Below are 24692 nucleotides of genomic sequence, written 5' to 3'. Positions count from 1 at the left end.
TTTGTTTTATTTCTTGTCTGCGTAAAGCAGAGAATACATATCAATATGATATACAGTAGCAGTGAGACTTCATGGTTCACTCCGAGTTGGTCTAAACCAGTGTAGATACTGTAGTAGGTGTTGATGGGTCACAGTCTTGGTAAAGCTTCAGCTTGTTTCTTCTGGTCAAGTAACGTTCCTGGAGATTTGTCACTAGCCCGGGTGCCAGTCTTTCTGCTTCTGCTTGGCATGGAAACTCCACAAGGTGTCGGCAAGAGAGCAGAAACAAACTGGCTTCCAGGTCCAGGCTGGGTTGCCACCCCTGCTGGATGAAATACACAACAGGTTCAGAGTGGTTGTAGGTTGACTAGAAGCACATTCTCTCCCCGTTTGAAGAGCTGGTTGACATGGTGCGTGTGAACCCTCCCATCGGGCCGGGACACTACTTTCTTCTGGGACCGTCTTCTCTGGGGCCCCTCAGTCCCCGATTCCTGACCTTTAACATTTGACCCCTGGGTCTATTTTTTTTTTTTTTTTCACCTTTATTTAACCAGGTAGGCCAGTTGAGAACAAGTTCTCATTTACAACTGTGACCTGGCCAAGATAAAGCAAAGCAGTGCGACACAAATAACACAGTGTTACACATGGAATAAACAAACACAGTCAATAGCACAATAGAAAAATCTATACACAGTGTGTGCAAATGTATTAAGATTAGGGAGTTAAGGCAATAAAAATGCCATGGTGGCGAAATAATTACAATGTAGCATTAACAGTGGAGTGTTATGTGCAGAAGATGGTGTGCAAGTAGAGATACTGGGGTTCAAAGGAACAACAAGGGGGGATATATATATATATAAATATATATGCCATTTAGCAGCAGCAATGATCAAAAATAATAATATAATTTATGCCCACGCTTTTAAGCGACTTACAGTCATGTGTGCATACATTCTACGTATGGGTGGGCTATGTACAGCAGCAATGATCAGTAAGCTGCTCTGACAGCTGATGCTTAAAGTTAGTGAGGGAGATAAGTCTCCAGCTTCAGTGATTTTTGCAATTCGTTCTAATCATTCTCAGCAGAGAACTGGCAGGAAAGGCGGACAAATTTGGGGATGACCAGTGAAATATACCTGCTGGTGCGCGTGCTATGGGTGGGTGTTACTATGGTGACGAGTGAGCTAAGATAAGGTGGGGCTTTACCGAGCAAAGACTTATAGATGACCTAAAGCCAGTGGATTTGGCAACGAATATGAAGCAAGGGCCAGCCAACGAGAGCATACAGGTCGCAGTGGTGGGTGGTATATTGTGCATTGGTGACAAAACGGATGGCACTGTGATTGCAAATTGGATGCAGTCTGAGTAGAGTGTTGGAGGCTATTTTATAGATGACATCACCGAAGTCGAGGATCGGTAGGATGGTCAGTTTTACGAGGGTATGTTTGGCAGCATAAGTGATGGATGCTTTGTTGCGATATAGGAAGCCGATTCTAGATTTAATTTTGGATTGGAGATGCTTAATGTGAGTCTGGAAAGAGAGTTTACAGTCTAACCAGACACCTAGGTATTTGTAGTTGTCCACGTATTCTAAGTCAGAGCCGTCCAGAGTAGTGATGCTGGACGGGCGAGTAGGTGCGGGCAGTGATCAGTTGAATAGCATGCATTTAGTTTTACTTGCGTTTAAGAGCAGTTGTATGGCCACGGAAGGAGAGTTGTATGGCATTGAAGCTCGTCTGGAGGTTAGTTAACACAGTGTCCAAAGAGGGGCCAGAAGTATACAGAATGGTGTCGTCTGCGTAGAGGTGTACCAGAGAATTACCAGCAGCAAGAGCAACATCATTGATGTATACAGAGAAAGAGTCAGCCCGAGAATTGAACCCTGTGGCACCCCCATAGAGACTGCCAGAGGTCCAGACAACAGGCACTCTGATTTGACACACTGAACTCTATCAGAGAAGTAGTTGGTAAACCAGGCGAGGCAATCATTTGAGAAACCAAGGCTGTCGAGTCTGCCAATAAGAATGTTGTGATTGACAGAGTCGAAAGCCTTGGCCAGGTCGATGAATACGGCTGCACAGTAATGTCTCTTATCGATGGCGGTTATGATGTTGTTTAGAACCTTGAGCGTGACTGAGGTGCACCCATGACCAGCTCTGAAACCAGATTGCATAGCGGAGAAGGTGCGGTGGGATTCGAAATGGTCAGTAATCTGTTTGTTAACTTGGCTTTCGAAGAACTTAGAAAGACAGGGTAGGATAGATATAGGTATGTAGCAGTTTGGGTCTAGACTGTCTCCCCCTTTGAAGAGGGGAATGACCGCGGCAGCTTTCCAATCATTGGGAATCTCCGGCGATACGAAAGAGAGGTTTAACAGGCTAGTAATAGGGGTTGCAACATTTTTGGCAGATAATTTTAGAAAGAGAGGGTCCAGATTGTCTAGCCCGGCTGATTTGTTGGGGTCCAGATTTTGCCGCTCTTTCAAAACATCAGCTATCTAGTTTTGGTTAAAGGAGAAATGGTGAGGGCTATGGCGGGTTGCTGTGGAGGGTGCCGGGCAGTTGCCCGGGGTAGGGGTTGCCAAGTGGAAAGCATGGCCAGCCATAGAGAAATGCTTATTGAAATTCTCAATTATAGTGGATTTATCAGTGACAGTGTTTCCTAGCCTCAGAGCAGTGGGCAGCTGGGAGGAGGTGCTCTTATTCTCCATGGACTTTACAGTGTCCCAGAACTTTTTTGAGTTAGTACTACAGGATGCAAATTTCTGTTGGAAAAAGCTAGCCTTAGCTTTCCTAACTTCCCTGAAAAGTTGCATATCACAGGGGCTATTCGATACTAATGCAGAACGCCACAGGATGTTTTTGTGCTGGTCAAGGGCAGACAGGTCTGGGGTGAACCAAGGACTATATCTATTCCTAGTTCTACATTTTTTGAATGGGGAATACTTATTTAAGATGGTGAGGAAGGCACTTTTAAAGAATAGCCAGGCATCATCAACTGACGGGTTAAGGTCAATGTCATTCCAGGATACCCGGGCCAGGTCAATTAGAAAGGCCTGCTCGCAGAAGTGTTTTAGGGAGCGTTTGAAAGTGATGAGGGGTGGTCGTTTGGTCGCAGACCCATGACGGATGCAGGCAATCAGGCAGTGATCGCTGAGATCTTGGTTGAAAACAGCAGAGGTGTATTTGGAGGGTGAGTTGGTTAGGATGATATCTATGAGGATTTGGAGTTAATTAAAGAAGAAGCTTTAATTGTTTGGGTACAGACCTGGATAGTAAGACAGAACTCTGCAGGCTATCTTTGCAGTAGATTGCAACACTGCCCCCTTTGGCAGTTCTATCTTGGCGGAAAATGTTATAGTTAGCGATGGAGATTTCAGAGTTTTTGGTGGTTTTCCTAAGCCAGGATTCAGACACGGCTAAGACATCCGGGTTGGCAGAGTGTGCTAAAGCAGTGAGTAAAACAAACTTAGGGAGTAGGCTTCTAATGTTACCATGCATGAAAGCAGTTCAGTCGTGATGGATAGGCGGGGCTCCCTGTCGACAATAAAGGGTCCATGCCAATTGGCAAAAGAGGCCTAGAATTAGCTGTTATATGGGCCTAGCTCAAGGCTAACCTGGTGCTTGCTTCGGGACAGAGGCGTTAGCTAACAGCAGCCACTCATTTGCAGCTAGCTAGCTGCGATGATCTGGTGTAATGATCCAGAGCGGCAGGAATCTGGTGATGTGGTAGAGAGAAGCAGTCCGATATGCTCTGGGTTGATATCGCGCTGTGCAGACTGGCAGGTATTGTCCAAGCTAAGGCTGGCTGGTGACCGAGCTAAAAGGTGAAGACCGCTAACCGTGGCTAATAAAGACTAGTTGCTAGTTAGCTGGCTAGCTCCTGATGGAGGTTCCAGTTATAAGGAATAAAATAGATCTGTACCACATTGGGTGAGGCGGGTTGCAAGAAAGTATATTTAGTTTGTAGATAGAAAGTGAGAATAAGATATATATGATTTTTTTTAACTGCTATTTACAGGGGATAAGACAAAGACACACGTCCGACTCCTACGCCATCTAGTGATGGCCTGTGGCCCCGCTGTGGTCCTCTGAAGTTGGGGATCCACTGCCCTAGGGTCTATTGGGGTCCCCTCTATTGGGGTCCCCTCATCTGCCGTCTCTAATTTGAGTTTTGAACCCTGGGGAGGCTCAGCTTTCCTCTTGTCTATCTGCTTCTTCTTCTCACATTCTCTCAGAGCCCCACTCTCCTGGAGTTTCAGCTTGTCAAAGAGCTACAGAAGGAGAGGGGAGACAAAGGGGTTAAAAGAGTCTTTGCGATAGCTAATGAGTTTGTTTTCTGATTGCAGAGAATGAAAATGGCTGTACCTTTTTTAGTGGGTGGCACATGATCTGGATATGTCATAGCCTGCATCCAAAACAACACCCTACTCTCTAGAATGATCCACTAGACTAGAGGATCAGAGCCCTTCATTGGCAGCCAGACCTACCCGTGTAACAGTGAGGGCCTTCTCGTGGTAGAGAGCTTCACCCACCATCGCCGGAGAGAAAGAGAGAGGGGAGAGAGTGAGGACAATGATGTGCGCACTGTCTTACATCAGACTACAGTCGTCTGCAAGCAACCCATTTTACATCAGACTACAGTCTAGTCTACAAGCCACCTGTCAGGAGGTGGTGGAGGGCATGGATAAAGGGTGAGGGAAGTACAGGTAAGGGCGAGGGAAGGACAGGGAAGGGCGAGGGAAACACAGGGAAGGGCGAGGGAAACACAGGGAAGGGCGAGGGAGGACAGGGAAGGGCGAGGGAGGACAGGGAAGGGCGAGGGAGGACAGGGAAGGGCGAGGGAAGGACAGGGAAGGGCGAGGGAAGGACAGGGAAGGGCGAGGGAAGGACAGGGAAGGGCGAGGGAAGGACAGGGAAGGGCGAGGGAAGGACAGGGAAGGACAAGGAAGGGTGAGGGAAGGACGGGTGAGGGAAGGACAGGGAAGGACAGGGAAGGGCGAGGGAAGGACAGGGAAGGGCGAGGGAAACACAGGGAAGGGCGAGGGAAACACAGGGAAGGGCGAGGGAAACACAGGGAAGGGCGAGGGAGGACAGGGAAGGGCGAGGGAGGACAGGGAAGGGCGAGGGAGGACAGGGAAGGGCGAGGGAAGGACAGGGAAGGGCGAGGGAAGGACAGGGAAGGGCGAGGGAAGGACAGGGAAGGACAAGGAATGGTGAGGGAAGGACGGGTGAGGGAAGGACGGGTGAGGGAAGAACGGGTAAGGCGAGGGAAGAACGGGTAAGGTGAGGGAAGAACGGGTAAGGGTGAGGGAAGGACGGGTAAGGGTGAGGGAAGGACGGGTAAGGGTGAGGGAAGGACGGGTAAGGGTGAGGGAAGGACGGGTGAGGGTGAGGGAAGGACGGGTGAGGGTGAGGGAAGGACGGGTGAGGGTGAGGGAAGAACGGGTGAGGGTGAGGGAAGAACGGGTAAGGCGAGGGAAGGACGGGTAAGGCGAGGGAAGGACGGGTAAGGCGAGGGAAGGACGGGTAAGGCGAGGGAAGGACGGGTAAGGCGAGGGAAGGACGGGTAAGGCGAGGGAAGGACGGGTAAGGCGAGGGAAGGACGGGTAAGGGTGAGGGAAGGACGGGTAAGGGCGAGGGAAGGACGGGCAAGGGCGAGGGAAGGACGGGTAAGGGCGAGGGAAGGACGGGTAAGGGCGAGGGAAGGACGGGTAAGGGCGAGGGAAGGACGGGTAAGGGCGAGGGAAGGACGGGTAAGGGCGAGGGAAGGACGGGTAAGGGTGAGGGAAGGACGGGTAAGGCGAGGGAAGGGCGGGTAAGGCGAGGGAAGGACGGGTACGGGTAAGAGCGAGGAAGGACGGGTAAGGCGAGGAAGGACGGGTAAGGGTGAGGGAAGGACGGGTAAGGGTGAGGAAGGACGGGTAAGGGTGAGGGAAGGACGGGTAAGGGTGAGGGAAGGACGGGTAAGGGTGAGGGAAGGACGGGTAAGGGTGAGGGAAGAACGGATAAGGGTGAGGGAAGGACGGGTAAGGGTGAGGGAAGAACGGGTAAGGGTGAGGGAAGGACGGGTAAGGGTGAGGGAAGGACGGGTAAGGGTGAGGGAAGGACGGGTAAGGGTGAGGGAAGGACGGGTAAGGGTGAGGGAAGGACGGGTGAGGGTGAGGGAAGAACGGGTAAGGGTGAGGGAAGAACGGGTAAGGCGAGGGAAGAACGGGTAAGGCGAGGGAAGGACGGGTAAGGCGAGGGAAGGACGGGTAAGGCGAGGGAAGGACGGGTAAGGGTGAGGGAAGGACGGGTAAGGGTGAGGGAAGGACGGGTAAGGGTGAGGGAAGGACGGGTAAGGGTGAGGGAAGGACGGGTAAGGGCGAGGGAAGGACGGGTAAGGGCGAGGGAAGGACGGGTAAGGGTGAGGGAAGGACGGGTAAGGGCGAGGGAAGGACGGGTAAGGGAAGAACGGGTAAGGGTGAGGGAAGAACGGGTAAGGGTGAGGGAAGAACGGGTAAGGGTGAGGGAAGAACGGGTAAGGTTAGGGAAGGACGGGTAAGGGTGAGGGAAGGACGGGTAAGGGTGAGGGAAGGACGGGTAAGGGCGAGGGAAGGACGGGTAAGGGAAGGACGGGTAAGGGTGAGGGAAGGACGGGTAAGGGCGAGGGAAGGACGGGTAAGGGAAGAACGGGTAAGGGTGAGGAAGAACGGGTAAGGGTGAGGGAAGAACGGGTAAGGGTGAGGGAAGAACGGGTAAGGCGAGGGAAGGACGGGTAAGGGTGAGGGAAGAACGGGTAAGGGTGAGGGAAGGACGGGTAAGGGTGAGGGAAGGACGGGTAAGGGTGAGGGAAGGACGGGTAAGGGTGAGGGAAGGACGGGTAAGGGTGAGGGAAGGACGGGTAAGGGCGAGGGAAGGACGGGTAAGGGAAGAACGGGTAAGGCGAGGGAAGCACGGGTAAGGCGAGGGAAGCGCGGGTAAGGCGAGGGAAGGACGGGTAAGGGTGAGGGAAGGACGGGTAAGGGCGAGGGAAGGACGGGTAAGGCGAGGGAAGGACGGGTAAGGGTGAGGGAAGGACGGGTAAGGGAAGGACGGGTAAGGGTGAGGGAAGGACGGGTAAGGGTGAGGGAAGGACGGGTAAGGCGAGGGAAGGACGGGTAAGGGTGAGGGAAGGACGGGTAAGGGTGAGGGAAGGACGGGTAAGGGTGAGGGAAGGACGGGTAAGGGTGAGGGAAGGACGGGTAAGGGTGAGGGAAGGACGGGTAAGGGTGAGGGAAGGACGGGTAAGGGTGAGGGAAGGACGGGTAAGGGCGAGGGAAGGACGGGTAAGGGAAGAACGGGTAAGGCGAGGGAAGAACGGGTAAGGCGAGGGAAGGACGGGTAAGGGTGAGGGAAGGACGGGTAAGGGTGAGGGAAGGACGGGTAAGGGTGAGGGAAGGACGGGTAAGGGTGAGGGAAGGACGGGTAAGGCGAGGGAAGGACGGGTAAGGGTGAGGGAAGGACGGGTAAGGGTGAGGGAAGGACGGGTAAGGGTGAGGGAAGGACGGGTAAGGCGAGGGAAGAACGGGTAAGGCGAGGGAAGGACGGGTAAGGCGAGGGAAGGACGGGTAAGGGTGAGGGAAGGACGGGTAAGGGCGAGGGAAGAACGGGTAAGGCGAGGGAAGAACGGGTAAGGCGAGGGAAGGACGGGTAAGGGTGAGGGAAGGACGGGTAAGGGTGAGGGAAGGACGGGTAAGGCGAGGGAAGGACGGGTAAGGCGAGGGAAGAACGGGTAAGGCGAGGGAAGGACGGGTAAGGGCGAGGGCAGGACGGGTAAGGGCGAGGGAAGGACGGGTAAGGGTGAGGGCAGGACGGGTAAGGGCGTGTGCAGGACGGGTAAGGGCGAGGGCAGGACGGGTAAGGGTGAGGGCAGGACGGGGTAAGGGCGAGGGAAGGACGGGTGAGGGAAGGACAGGGAAGGGCGAGGGAAGGACGGGTAAGGGCGAGGGAAGGACGGGGAAGGGCGAGGGAAGAACGGGAAGGGCGAGGGAAGAACGGGTAAGGGAAGGACAGGGAAGGGCGAGGGAAGAACGGGTAAGGGCGAGGGAAGGACGGGTAAGGGTGAGGGAAGGGGGTGAGCTCTCACCAAGTTCCAGAACTTGTCGAAGGCCACTATGAAGCCAGAACACACACCACGGAGCCCCTTAAAGGTTCCTCCACGCAGCAACACAGCTCCCCCAGAGGGCTTCCTGTATGGACTGTATAAACAGAAAGGAGACATGAAATAGAATTCACCTGGCTGTCAAATCACAAGTTTGACACGTCAATAATGCCCCACATATCAATATAGAGTTTTAATTAGCTTTTATATATGTGGCAATATGAGACAACGATCATATAAGTAAAGTATGAATGAAATGGGAATGTTTTGATCCGACACCACCACCATCAAAAACGAAATGACTCAAAGCAGGCCTACAAAAGCTAGAAATAATTCACGCCATACGTAGCATCCTTGTCAGGACATTCTTGTGCATTCTACAACGCCGGGCATTGGCGCTGGTACCCTCCTCTCCGTTTCGGGTTGTTCACCATCATCCTCTTCAGTTTCTCAATCCTCTCCGGATCCGCTACACCTTTCCTGGATTTACTCAGTTTTCTCTCCACGTTTTTCTCCGCTTGGCGCGGCCCCCCTTCAGACAGCTCTCATACTCGGCTATGTTGTTGAAGCATTTCACGTTGGGGTATGGAAGAGGCGCTGCAGGGGAGTAGTGTTCCAGGAGTGGATCAAATCTATCGGAGGTGACGTCCAACTTTGCCACGATAGCATCTTCTTCTTCTGCCGTATGTTCGGTTGCATCTGAAGGACATGCACTTGTTGATCCTCTCTCTTTCTTTCTTTCTTTCTTTCTTTTCTGATGTTTTACATTTGTGGTGTTTATCTCCTCTTCTTTCCCTCTCCTCCGTGTTTGAAACAACCGCAGACATGCACGACGCTAAGTATCATGGGAAACTTAGTCTTCTTCCGCTGCATTTCTCGATTTTCGCCAGAAGAGGGCGCTGAAGTACTATGAAGCAGATTTGCACATTAGTCGTCTGTAGTCTTTGTTTTTATTGTTTTTTTTTTAATGAAATTATGTCCAGGAACCCAGCTAAAAGACCATCGACAACTACAATAAAAACCATTTATGTTCTTTAGTTGTTTTTGTTTTGTGAGATCGTAGATGAGATACTGTCCCGGAATTGAAATACGCAGTATCTGTTCTAGTAGGACTTATTTGGTGGACGGACTGGGTTGCACCCACTGGCGAAAACAACATGTGTTCTGTTATTTGCCAGATACATTCTCACAGTGAAATTAAAATAACAACTTAAAGCTTTGACTCGACAATAGCATCAGTTACATAGTTTCAACTAAAGTAAGCTAAGTTATAACATTGTTTTTAGGAAGTATTCATCATGAACCGAAGATGGTGCCAATAATTTGTAAGTAGCTAGCCTGTCAGCCTGGTCTTATAGACTAAACGTATAATCAGGGATGGTCAAATTAGTATGATATGTTACATAAAACAGAAGACTACTTAATGCTAAAACGGAATGAGGCCGGTCAGGGTGGATGGGTAGCAACCTAAAAAATACATGTTCGAATCTCGAATTGATAATTTTAGCTAATTGTGGCGCAGATCAAGGGCACTGCGTCTCATTGCTAGAGGCATCACTACAGACCCCGGTTCGATTCCAGGCTGTTCAGAACCGGTTGTGATTGGCAGTACCATAGGGCGGCGCACAATTGACCCAGCGTCGTCCGGGTTAGGGTTTGGTGGGGTGGGCCGTCATGGTAAATAAGAATGTGTTCTTAACTCACTTGCCTAGTTAAATAAAGGTTATATATATATATATATACTTTTTAACTACTTAACCCCTAGCCTGGCTATGGTTAGCCAGCTACCTAACGTTAGCCACAACAAATTGTAATTTGTAACATATTGTATCTTTTGCAAATTCGTAGCATATTGTATTAATTGAAATTAGTAAAATATCATACGAATTGTAATTTGTAACATAAAATGGATGATGGACAGATTAATACATACCAAACAAAACTTAACATCATAGTAAATAGTGTCTTGAATTTCCTTACAGAATAATAAGAAATGCTCCAGTCTAAAAGCGAGCAGAATTTCAGACATGAAGACCACAGCCAACCTTGTGCTGCTGCTTCTTCTTTTCCAACAGAACCTACTTTGATTTGATCTGGTCTGTCCTTTCTCATAGAATCCTCATGTTTGGTCCAGTGCTGTGTAGATTACCAGGAGGCATCAAGACGCGCATCCTCCGGCCAGTAGCCAGTGTTTTCACCAGCACCTCCAGAATGGCCAAGAGCAAGTTTGAGTATGTCCGTAACTTTGAGACAGACGACACCTGTCTGAAAAACTGTTACATCGTGGTGCGTTTGGATGGAAGGAACTTCCACAAGTAAGTAGCTCCACAGAATAGCAGGGGGTGTATCTAAATCTCCACAGAATAGCAGGGGGTGTATTGCAGCTCCAGAGAATAGCTGGGGGTGTATCTAAATCTCCACAGAATAGCAGGGGGTGTATCTGTAGCTCCAGAGAATAGCTGGGGGTGTATCTGTAGCTCCAGCGAACAGCTGGGGGTGTATCTGTAGCTACAGAGAATAGCTGGGGGTGTATCTGTAGCTACAGAGAATAGCTGGGGGTGTATCTGTAGCTACAGAGAATAGCTGGGGGTGTATCTGTAGCTACAGAGAATAGCTGGGGGTGTATCTGTAGCTACAGAGAATAGCTGGGGTGTATCTGTAGCTACAGAGAATAGCTGGGGGTGTATTTGTAGCTACAGAGAATAGCTGGGGGTGTATTTGTAGCTACAGAGAATAGCTGGGGGTGTATCTGTAGCTACAGAGAATAGCTGGGGGTGTATCTGTAGCTACAGAGAATAGCTGGGGGTGTATCTGTAGCTACAGAGAATAGCTGGGGGTGTATCTGTAACTACAGAGAATAGCTGGGGTGTATCTGTAGCTACAGAGAATAGCTGGGGGTGTATCTGTAACTACAGAGAATAGCTGGGGGTGTATCTGTAGTTACAGAGAATAGCTGGGGGTGTATCTGTAACTACAGAGAATAGCTGGGGGTGTATCTGTAGCTGGGGGTGTATCTGTAGCGCCAGAGAATAGCTGTGGGTGTATCTGTAGCTCCAGAGAATAGCTGGGGTGTATCTGTAGCTCCAGAGAATAGCTGGGGTGTATCTGTAGCTCCAGAGAATAGCTGGGGGTGTATCTGTAACTACAGAGAATAGCTGGGGTGTATCTGTAGCTGGGGGTGTATCTGTAGCGCCAGAGAATAGCTGTGGGTGTATCTGTAGCTCCAGAGAATAGCTGGGGGTGTATCTGTAGCTCCAGAGAATAGCTGGGGGTGTATCTGTAGCTCCAGAGAATAGCTGGGGGTGTATCTGTAACTACAGAGAATAGCTGGGGGTGTATCTGTAGCTGGGGGTGTATCTGTAGCGCCAGAGAATAGCTGTGGGTGTATCTGTAGCTCCAGAGAATAGCTGGGGGTGTATCTGTAGCTCAGAGAATAGCTGGGGTAGCTCCAGAGAATAGCTGGGGGTGTATCTGTAACTACAGAGAATAGCTGGGGGTGTATCTGTAGCTCCAGAGAATAGCTGGGGGTGTATCTGTAGCTCCAGAGAATAGCTGGGGTGTGTCTGTAGCTCCAGAGAATAGCTGGAGGTGTATCTGTAGCTCCAGAGAATAGCTGGGGGTGTATCTGTAACTACAGAGAATAGCTGGGGGTGTATCTGTAACTACAGAGAATAGCTGGGGGTGTATCTGTAGCTCCAGAGAATAGCTGGAGGTGTGTCTGCAGTGGCATCCTCTCCTCTCTTCTGCACTGAATGATCTGTGCAGATCAGATATGTGGAGAAAATCGTTACCATCCTGTCACATTTCACAGTCAATTGCTTAGTGACCAAGCAGGACAGGAACTATGTATTTTATTATTGAGGCGCACCCTTGAAGTGGACTGAGGGACTGAATGAGAAGCCAGGTGACAAATTACGACTTGTGTGTTAGTATCTGTAGCTCCACTGACTGACCCACTGACTGACCCACCGACTGACTGACTGACTGACCCGCTGACTGACTGACCCACTGACTGACCCACCGACTGACTGACTGACTGACCCACCGATTGACTGACTGACTGACCCACCGACGGACTGATTGACCCACCGACTGACTGACTGACTGACCCACCGACTGACTGACTGACCTGCTGACTGACTGACCTGCTGACTGACTGACCCACTGACTGACTGACTGACTGACTGACTGACTGACTGACTGACTGACTGACTGACTGACTGACTGACTGACTGACTGACCCACCGATTGACTGACTGACTGACCCACCGATTGACTGACTGACTGACCCACCAATTGACTGACTGACCCACCGACTGACTGACTGACTGACTGGCCCACCGACTGACTGACTGACCCACCGACCGACTGACTGACCCACTGACCTACTGACTGACCCACCGACCGACTGACTGACCCACCGACCGACTGACTGACTGACCCACTCATTGACTGACTGACCCACCGACTGACTCACTCACTGACTGACTGACTGACTGTCTGACTGACTGAGCCACTCACTGACGGACTGGCCCAATAACACACATGTACAGAAACACACACACACCGTCACACAGACACTCACCAACCACTCCTCCCCACTGACTGACTGACTGACTGACCGACCGACCCACTGACTGACTGACTGACTCACTGACTGACCCACTGACTGACTGACTGACTGATTGACCCACCGACTGACTGACCCACCGACTGACTGACTGACTGACCCACCAACTGACTGACTGACTGACCCACCGACTGACTGACTGACTGACCCACCGACTGACTGACTGACTGACCGACCCACTGACTGACTGACTCACTGACTGACTGACCCACTCACTGACTGACCCACTCACTCACTGACTGACTGACCTACCCACTGACTGACTGACCTACCCACTGACTGACTGACCTACCCACTCACTGACTGACTGACCCACTCACTGACTGACTGACCTACCCACTGACTGACTGACTGACCCACTGACTGACTGACTGACCCACCGATTGACTGACTGACTGACCCACCGATTGACTGACTGACTGACCCACCGACTGACTGACTGACCCACCGACTGACTGACTGACCCACCGACTGACTGACTGACCCACCGACTGACTGACTGACTGACCCACCGACTGACTGACTGACCCACCGACCGACTGACTGACCCACCGACCGACTGACTGACCCACCGACCGACTGACTGACCCACCGACCGACCGACTGACCCACCGACCGACCGACTGACCCACCGACTGACTGACCCACCGACCGACCGACTGACTGACCCACTGACCTACTGACTGACCCACTGACCTACTGACTGACTGATTGACCCACCGACTGACTGACCCACCGACTGACTGACTGACCCACCAACTGACTGACTGACTGACCCACCGACTGACTGACTGACTGACCCACCGACTGACTGACTGACTGACCGACCCACTGACTCACTGACTGACTGACCCACTCACTGACTGACCCACTCACTGACTGACCCACTCACTGACTGACCCACTCACTGACTGACTGACCTACCCACTGACTGACTGACCTACCCACTGACTGACTGACCTACCCACTGACTGACTGACCTACCCACTCACTGACTGACTGACCCACTCACTGACTGACTGACCTACCCACTGACTGACTGACTGACCCACTCACTGACTGACCCACTGACTGACTGACTGACCCACCGATTGACTGACTGACTGACCCACCGACTGACTGACTGACCCACCGACTGACTGACTGACCCACCGACTGACTGACTGACCCACCGACTGACTGACCCACCGACTGACTGACCCACCGACTGACTGACTGACCCACCGACCGACTGACTGACTGACCCACCGACTGACTGACTGACCCACCGACTGACTGACTGACCCACTCACTGACTGACTGACCTACCGACTGACTGACTGACCTACCCACTGACTGACTGACCTACCCACTCACTGACTGACCTACCCACTCACTGACTGACCTACCCACTCACTGACTGACTGACCCACTCACTGACTGACCCACTGATTGACTGACTGACTGACCCACCGACTGACTGACTGACCCACCGACCGACCGACTGACCCACCGACCGACCGACTGACCCACCGACTGACTGACCCACCGACCGACCGACTGACTGACCCACTGACCTACTGACTGACCCACTGACCTACTGACTGACTGATTGACCCACCGACTGACTGACCCACCGACTGACTGACTGACCCACCAACTGACTGACTGACTGACCCACCGACTGACTGACTGACTGACCCACCGACTGACTGACTGACTGACCGACCCACTGACTCACTGACTGACTGACCCACTCACTGACTGACCCACTCACTGACTGACCCACTCACTGACTGACTGACCTACCCACTGACTGACTGACCTACCCACTGACTGACTGACCTACCCACTGACTGACTGACCTACCCACTCACTGACTGACTGACCCACTCACTGACTGACTGACCTACCCACTGACTGACTGACTGACCCACTCACTGACTGACCCACTGACTGACTGACTGACCCACCGATTGACTGACTGACTGACCCACCGACTGACTGACTGACCCACCGACTGACTGACTGACCCACCGACTGACTGACTGACCCACCGACTGACTGACCCACCGACTGACTGACCCACCGACTGACTGACCCACCGACTGACTGACTGACCCACCGACCGACTGACTGACTGACCCACCGACTGACTGACTGACCCACCGACTGACTGACTGACCCACTCACTGACTGACTGACCTACCCACTGACTGACTGACCTACCCACTGACTGACTGACCTACCCACTCACTGACTGACCTACCCACTCACTGACTGACCTACCCACTCACTGACTGACTGACCCACTCACTGACTGACCCACTGATTGACTGACTGACTGACCCACCGACTGACTGACTGACCCACCGACTGACTGACTGACCCACCGACTGACTGACTGACCCACCGACCGACTGACTGACTGACCCACCGACTGACTGACTGACCCACCGACCGACTGACTGACTGACCCACCGACTGACTGACTGACCCACCGACCGACCGACTGACCCACCGACCGACCGACTGACTGACCCACTGACCTACTGACTGACCCACCGACCTACTGACTGACCCACCGACCTACTGACTGACCCACCGACCGACTGACTGACCCACCGACCGACTGACTGACCCACTCATTGACTGACTGACCCACTTACTGACTGACTGACCCACCGACTGACCACTCCTCCCCACTGCCTGACTGACCCACTCACTGACTGACTGACCCATCGACTGACTGACAGTCTGACTGACTGACCTACCCACTGACTGACTGACTGACCCACTCACTGACTGACCCACCGACTGACTGACTGACTGACCCACCGACCGACTGACTGACCCACCGACTGACTGACCCACCGACCGACCGACTGACCCACCGACCGACTGACTGACCCACCGACCGACTGACTGACCCACCGACCGACTGACTGACCCACTGACCTACTGACTGACCCACCGACCGACTGACTGACCCACCGACCGACTGACCCACCGACCGACTGACTGACTGACCCACTCATTGACTGACTGACCCACTTACTGACTGACTGACCCACCGACTGACCACTCCTCCCCACTGCCTGACTGACCCACTCACTGACTGACTGACCCATTGACTGACTGACAGTCTGACTGACTGACTGAGCCACTCACTGACGGACTGGCCCAATAACACACATGTACAGAAACACACACACACCGTCACACAGACACTCACCAACCACTCCTCCCACTGACTGACTGACCGACCGACCCACTGACTGACTGACCCACTGACTGACTGACTCACTGACTGACTGACTGACTGACTGACTGACTGACTGACTGACTGACTGACTGACTGACTGACTGACCCACCGACTGACTGACTGACTGACCCACCGATTCACTGACTGACTGACCCACCGACTGACTGACTGACTGACTGACTGACCCACCGACTGACTGACTGACTGACTGACTGACTGACTGACTGACTGACTGACTGACCGACCCACTGACTGACTCACTGACCGACCCACTGACTCACTGACCGACCCACTGACTGACTGACTGACTGACTGACCCACTCACTGACTGACTGACCTACCCACTGACTGACCCACTGACTGACTGACTGACCCACCGACTGACTGACTGACCGACTGACTGACTGACCCACTGACTGACTGACCCACCGACTGACTGACCCACCGACCGACCGACTGACTGACCCACCGACCGACCGACTGACTGACCCACTGACTGACCCACCGACCGACCGACTGACTGACCCAACGACCGACTGACTGACCCACTCACTGACTGAATGACCCACCGACTGATCACTCCTCCCCACTGACTGACTGACCCGCTGAGCCACTCACTCACTGACTGACTGACCCATCGACTGACTGACTGACTGACTGAGCCACTCACTGACGGACTGGCCCAATAACACACATGTACAGAAACACACACACACCGTCACACAGACACTCACCAACCACTCCTCCCCACTGAATGACTGACTGACTGACTGACTGACCCACTGACTGACTGACCCACTGACTGACTGACTGACCGACCCACTGACTGACCCACTGACTGACTGACTGACCCACTCACTGACTGACTGATTGACTGACCCACTGACTGACTGACTGACCCACCGACTAACTGACTGACTGACCTACCCACTCACTGACTGACCCACCGACTGACTGACTGACTGACCGACTGACTGACTGACCTACCGACTGACTGACTGACCCACTCACTGACTGACTGACTGACCCACTCACTGACTGACTGACCCACTCACTGACTGACTGACCCACCTGACTGACTGACTGACTGCCTGACTGACTGACTGACCCACCGACTGACCTACCGACTGACTGACTGACCCACTCACTGACTGACTGACTGACCCACTGACTGACTGACCCACTCACTGACTGACTGACTGACTGACTGACTGACTGACCCACTCACTGACTGACTGACCCACTCGCTGACTGACTGACCTACCCACTGCCTGACTGACTGACCCACTCACTGACTGACTGACCTACCGACTGACTGACTGACCCACTCACTGACTGACTGACCTACCCACTGACTGACTGACCGACTGACTGACTGACCTACCCACTGACTGACTGACCTACCCACTGACTCACTGACTGACCCACTGACTGAATGACCGACTGACTGACTGACCCACTGACTGACTGACCTACTCACTGACTGACTGACCCACCCACTGACTGACTGACTGACTGACTGACCTACTCACTGACTGACTGACTGACCCACTGACTGACTGACTGACCTACTCACTCACTGACTGACTCACCCACTGACTGACTGACTGACTGACCCACTCACTGACTGACTGACCTACCCACTGACTCACTGACTGACCCACTGACTGACTGACCCACTGACTGACTGACTGACCGACCCACTGACTGACCCACTGACTGACTGACTGACCTACCCACTGACTGACCCACTGAGTCACTGACTGACCTGACCCACTGACCCGCTGACTGACTGACTGACTGACTGACCCACTGACTGACTGACTGACTGACCCACTCACTGACTGACTGACCCACCCTGACTGACTGACCCACTGACTGACCGACCCACTGACTGACTGACTGACTGACTGACTGACTGACTGACTGACCCACCCGCTGACTGACTGACCCACCCACTGACTGACCCACTGACCTACCCACTGACTGACCCACTGAGTCACTGACTCACTGACCCACTGAGTCACTGACTGACCGACCCACTGACCCGCTGACTGACCCACTGACTGACTGACCCACTGACTGACTGACCCACCCACTGACTGACCCACCCACTGACCGACTGACCCACTGACTGACTGACTGACCTACCCACTGACTCACTGACTGACCCACTGACTGAATGACCCACTGACTGACTGACTGACCCACTGACTGACTGACCTACTCACTGACTGACTGACCCACCCACTGACTGACTGACTGACTGACTGACTGACCCACTGACTGACTGACTGACCCACTGACTGACTGACTGACTGACTGACTGACTGACCCACTGACTGACTGACTGACCCACTCACTGACTGACTGACCTACCCACTGACTGACCTACCCACTGACTGACTGACCCACTGACTGACTGACCCACTGACTGACTGATCCACTGACTGACTGACTGACCCACTGACGGACTGACTGACTGACTGACCTACCCACTGACTGACTGACTGACCCACTGACTGACTGACTGACTGACCCACTGACTGACTGACTGACCCACTGACTCACTGACTGACTGACCGACCCACTGACTGACTGACTGACTGACCCACCCACTGACTGACTGACTGACCCACTGACTGACCCACTCACTGACTGACCCACCCACTGACTGACTAACCCACCCACTGACTCACTGACTGACTGACCCACCCACCCACTGACTGACTGACCTACCCACTGACTGACTGACCTACCCACTGACTGACTGACCTACCCACTGACTCACTGACCCACCCACTGACTGACTGACCCACCCACTGACTGACTGACCCACTGACTGACTGACTGACCCACCCCTGACTGACTGACTGACCCACTGACTGACTGACCCACCCACTGACTGACTGACCCACTGACTGACTGACTGACTGACCCACTGACCTGACCCACTGACTGACTGACTGACTGACCCACTGACTGACTGACTGACCCACTGACTGACTGACCCACCGACTGACTGACTGACCCACTGACTGACTGACTGACCACTGACTGACCCACTGACTGACCTGACCGACCCTGACTGACTGACTGACTGACCCACTGACTGACTGACCCACTGACCCACCGACTGACTGACTGACCCACCGACTGACTGACTGACTGACCCACTGACTGACTGACCCGACCGACCCACTGACTGACTGACTGACTGACCCACTGACTGACCCACTGACTGACTGACTGACTGACTGACCCCCGACCCACTGACTGACCCACTGACCCCCACTGACCGACTGACTGACCCACTGACCTACTGACTGACCCCTGACTGACCACTGACTGACTGACCCACTGACTGACTGACTGACTGACTGACTGACTGACTGACTGACCCACTCGACTGACTGACTGACCCACTCACTGACTGACTGACCCACTGACTGACCTGACCCACTGACTGACTGACCCACTGACTGACTGACTGACCCACTGACTGACCCACTGACTGACTGACCTGACCCACTGACTGACTGACCACCGACACTGACTGACTGACCCACTCTGACTGACTGACCCACCCACTGACTGACTGACTGACTGACCCACTCACTGACTGACCCACTCACTGACCCACTCGCTGACTGACTGACTGACACTGACTGACTGACACCACTGACTGACTGACTGACTGACCCTGACTGACCCACTCACTGACTGACTGACTGACCCACTGACTGACTGACTGACCTACCACTGACTGACTGACTGACCCACTCACTGACTGACTGACCTACCCACTGACTGACTGACCTACTCACTGACTGACTGACCCTGACTGACTGACCCACTGACTGACTGACCTACACTGACTGACTGACTGACTGACTGACTGACCCACTGACTGACTGACTGACCACTGACTGACTGACTGACCCACTCACTGACTGACTGACTGACTGACCCACTCACTGACTGACCCACTCACTGACTGACCCACTCACTGACTGACTGACTGACTGACCCACTGACTAACTGACTGACCCACTGACTGACTGACTGACTGACTGACTGACTGACTGACCTACCCACTGACTGACCCACTGAGTCACTGACTGACTGACCCACTGACCCACTGACTGACCCACTGACTGACTGACCCACTGACTGACTGACTGACTGACCCACTCACTGACTGACTGACCCACCCACTGACTGACTGACTGACCCACTGACTGACTGACCCACTGACTGACTGACTGACCCACCCACTGACTGACTGACCCACTGACTGACTGACTGACTGACTGACTGACTGACTGACCCACCCACTGACTGACTGACTGACCCACTGACTGACTGACCTACCCACTGACTGACCCACTGAGTCACTGACTGACTGACCCACTGAGTCACTGACTGACCGACTCACTGACCCGCTGACTGACCCACTGACTGACTGACCCACTGACCCTGACTGACTGACTCACTGACCCACCACTGACTGACTGACCCACCTCACTGACTGACTGACTGACTGAATGACTGACTGACCTACCCACTGACTGACTGACTGACCCACTGACTGACTGACCCACTGACTGACTGACCCACCCACTGACTGACTGACCCACCCACTGACTGACTGACTGACCCACTGACTCACTGACTGACTGACCCACTGACTGACTGACCCACTGACTGACTGACTGACTGACCCACTCACTGACTGACTGACCCACTCACTGACTGACTGACCTACCCTGACTGACTGACCCACTGACTGACTGACCCACTGACTGACTGACCCACTGACTGACTGACCCACTGACTGACTGACTGACTGACCCACTGACTGACTGACTGACTGACTGACTGACTGACTGACCTACCCACTGACTGACCTACCCACTGACTGACCCACTGAGTCACTGACTGACTGACTGACCGACCCACTGACTGACCCACTGACTGACCGACCCACTGACTCACTGACTGACTGACTGACTGACCCACTGACTGACTGACCCACTGACTCACTGACTGACCCACTGACCCTGACTGACTGACCCACTGACTGACTGACTGACCCCTGACTGACTGACTGACCCACCCACCCACTGACTGACTGACCTACCCACTGACTGACTGACCTACCCACTGACTGACTGACCTACCCACTGACTGACTGACCTACCCACTGACTCACTGACCCACCCACTGACTGACTGACCCACTCACTGACTGACTGACCCACCCACTGACTGACTGACCCACCCACTGACTGACCCACCCACTGACTGACTGACCCACTGACTGACTGACTGACCCACTGACTGACTGACTGACCCACTGACTGACTGACCCACTGACTGACTGACCCACTGACTGACTGACCCACTGACTGACTGACCCACTGACCGACTGACCCACTGACTGACTGACCGACCGACCGACCCACTGACCCACTGACTGACTGACCCACCCACTGACTCACTGACTGACTGACCTACCCACTGACTGACTGACCCACTGACTGACTCACTGACCCACTCACTGACTCACCGACCGACCTACTGACCCACCGACCGACCTACTGACCCACCGACCGACCTACTGACTGACCTGACCCACCCACTGACTGACTGACCCTGACTGACTGACCCACCCACTGACTGACTGACCCACCCACTGACTGACTGACTGACCCACTGACTGACTGACTGACCCACTGACTGACCTGACCCGCTGACTGACTGACCCACCCACTGACTGACTGACCCACCCACTGACTGACCCACCCACCCACTGACTGACCCGCTGACTGACTGACCCGCTGACTGACTGACTGACCCACTGACTGACTGACCCACTGACTGACTGACCCACTGACTGACTGACCCACTGACTGACTGACCCACTGACTGACTGACCCACTGACTGACTGACTGACCTGACCCGCTGACTGACTGACCCACCCACTGACTGACTGAACCACTGACTGACTCACTGACTGACTGACTGACTGACTGACTGACTGACTGACTGACTGACTGACTGACTGACCCGCTGACTGACTGACCCACTGACTGACTGATCCGCTGACTGACTGACTGACCCACTGACTGACTGACCCACCCACTGACTGACCCTGTGTTGCTGTAGGTTTGCAGAGCAGCACAACTTCATGAAGCCCAACGACGACAGAGCTCTGGGCCTGATGACGTGCAGCGCCAGGTCTGTCATGGAGGACCTGGATGACATCATCATATCGTACGGACAAAGTGACGAGTTCAGCTTCGTCTTCAAGAGGACCTCCAACTGGTTTAAGAGGAGAGCCAGGTAATAACACACATGTACAGAGACGCACACACCGTCACACAGACACTCTCCAACCACACAGACACTCCCCAACCACACAGACACTCCCCAACCACACAGACACTCCCCAACCACACAGACACTTTCCAACCACACAGACACTTCCCAACCACACAGACACTCCCCAACCACACAGACACTCCCCAACCACACAGACACTCCCCAACCACACAGACACTCCCCAACCACACAGACACTCCCCAACCACACAGACACTTCCCAACCACACAGACACTCCCCAACCACACAGACACTCTCCAACCACACAGACACTCCCCAACCACACAGACACTTCCCAACCACACAGACACTTCCCAACCACACAGACACTCCCCAACCACACAGACACTTCCCAACCACACAGACACTCCCCAACCACACAGACACTCCCCAACCACACAGACACACACAAGAAATGTTTATTGCATTTGAGTGACACTTTTCTGGTCTCCTCCCTCTCCCCTTCCACTCCCCCTCCAGTAAGCTGATGACCCATGTAGCGTCCCAGTTCTCCTCTTCCTATGTGTTCTACTGGAAGGACTACTTCGGAGACCAGCCCCTCCTTTACCCCCGGGGTTTGACGGACGGGTGGTTCTGTATCCTAGCAACCGCAACCTCCGGGACTACCTCAGCTGGAGGCAGGCTGATTGTAAATATACACACAAACACACACTCCTATCCCCCAATACATTATCTTGTGTGTGTATGCTTTGACTACAGTAGATTCTCTTCCACATGTGTGGTTCTCTTTCGTAATGGTGTGTGTGTTTGCCAGGTCACGTCAACAACCTGTATAACACAGTGTTTTGGACGTTGGTGCAGAAAGGCAGACTCACCACTACACAGGCAGAGGACAGACTAAAGGTGAGAGTTATTCCAGTGAGATTAGCATAATTACATGTGTGGGGGTGTGTCAGGCTTCAAATATCTGTTATTTTTGAGGTGTGTCATTTGCTAAGGGGCATCTGCTTGTTAGTCATAACTATAATTATTATGTTAATAGCTTTAGAATGGATGACTACTTCATGCTGTTTACTTTCACTGACAACCACCTCACAGTTGACCGTTCCATTTACCAAGAACCTTTAGATACATAATCAAATCTCTGTGATGTATGTCTCTCTCTCTCCCAGGGAACGTTGGCAGCAGATAAGAATGAGATCATGTTTTCTGAGTTTGATATCAATTACAACAAGGAGCCTCTGGTCCACAGGAAAGGAACCACCCTCATCTGGGAGAAGGTGAGAACTCTGGTTGTCCTTAATGCACCCTATTCCCTATATATAGCCTCTTGTCTGAGGTAGTGCACTATATAGAAAATTGGATGCCATTTCAGATACATTCATACAAAATACAGGCTTGTGTGTGTGAGGGCGTTAGGTAGCCTAGTGGTTAAGAGTGTTGGGCCAGTAACTGAAACGTTGCTGGTTCCAGTCACCAAGATGACTAGGTGAAAATCTGTCGGGCGTGGCCCTTGAGCATTGCACTAAACCCTAATTGCTCCAGGGTCACCGTCAATAATGGCTCACTCCAAGGGTGTCTGGGGGAGTGGCATATGAAGGGTTAGGACTATACAATTCACACCTATAATACATTAATAATTAGGTAGGTGCTTACATTTTGTCCTATCCTTCGCTTCTCTCACTCTCAAATTCTTAACCCCCTTCCTTCATCCCTCTGTCCCAGCTGGAAGAAACAGTGACCAAGAGTGTGAAGCTCCCTAACGAGGCGGGGGAGGAGGTGCTAGTGACACGCACCAGGAGGCGTGTCAGTGCCCACCACTGTGACGTCATAGGGAACCAGTTCTGGGAGGAACACCCCAACATTCTACAAGACGACAACTGCTGAGCTGACGGGGAACAGAGCTTTTCCTGTCGGAGAAAAACCAGCAGACACCAGCCCTTCGTGGATAACGTTGAACATGGACAGAGTCTAGGGGGAGTTCTTCATACTCCCAAATGCTTGTGCTGTGGGATGGAGAGGGTTGAGAGCTCTCACTCTGCATGGACAGATACTGTTAATAACCAACTCTTGATTGGAACAAACTGTCTACGGTGGCTGCTGTCTACGGTGGCTGTAAAACAAGAGGTCTTTCATAACTCCACACCATCATTCTCTTTGCTCATGTACTGTATACAAATATTTTACTGTGATTAAATATGACTGCTCTTTTTATGTCTGGATCCATTAAACCAAGAGAATATGTAGTTTGTTTTTCCGGTGGTGATGCTGGCATATTATATCATCTTCTCTCTCTCTCTATACACACTGGTTTACAGTGGTTGATATAAATGTATTGCTTTTGGTGGGACAGCGAAAACAAGATG

General features: G+C 52.7%; 1 protein-coding gene and 1 pseudogene across 1 annotated transcript; one reads left to right on the top strand and one right to left on the bottom strand.

Annotated features, from left to right (window-relative positions):
• Positions 1–192: 192 nt before the first annotated feature.
• LOC124011618 lies at positions 193–9287 on the bottom strand (annotated as a pseudogene).
• On the top strand, positions 9228–24540 carry thg1l (tRNA-histidine guanylyltransferase 1-like). The gene is given in 8 exon segments (XM_046324063.1): positions 9228–9428; positions 10218–10418; positions 22150–22326; positions 22846–22928; positions 22931–23014; positions 23141–23229; positions 23499–23606; positions 24052–24540. Coding segments are annotated over 7 exon segments (897 nt in total). The 5' UTR covers positions 9228–9428; positions 10218–10224; the 3' UTR covers positions 24214–24540.
• The last annotated feature ends 152 nt before the right edge of the window (positions 24541–24692 follow it).

Source organism: Oncorhynchus gorbuscha, linkage group LG23 (assembly GCF_021184085.1).
Source record: "Oncorhynchus gorbuscha isolate QuinsamMale2020 ecotype Even-year linkage group LG23, OgorEven_v1.0, whole genome shotgun sequence".
Classification (NCBI taxonomy): domain Eukaryota; kingdom Metazoa; phylum Chordata; class Actinopteri; order Salmoniformes; family Salmonidae; genus Oncorhynchus; species Oncorhynchus gorbuscha.
The sequence above is the reverse complement of the archived record's forward strand: the minus strand, read 5'-3'. Positions and strand labels throughout refer to the sequence as shown.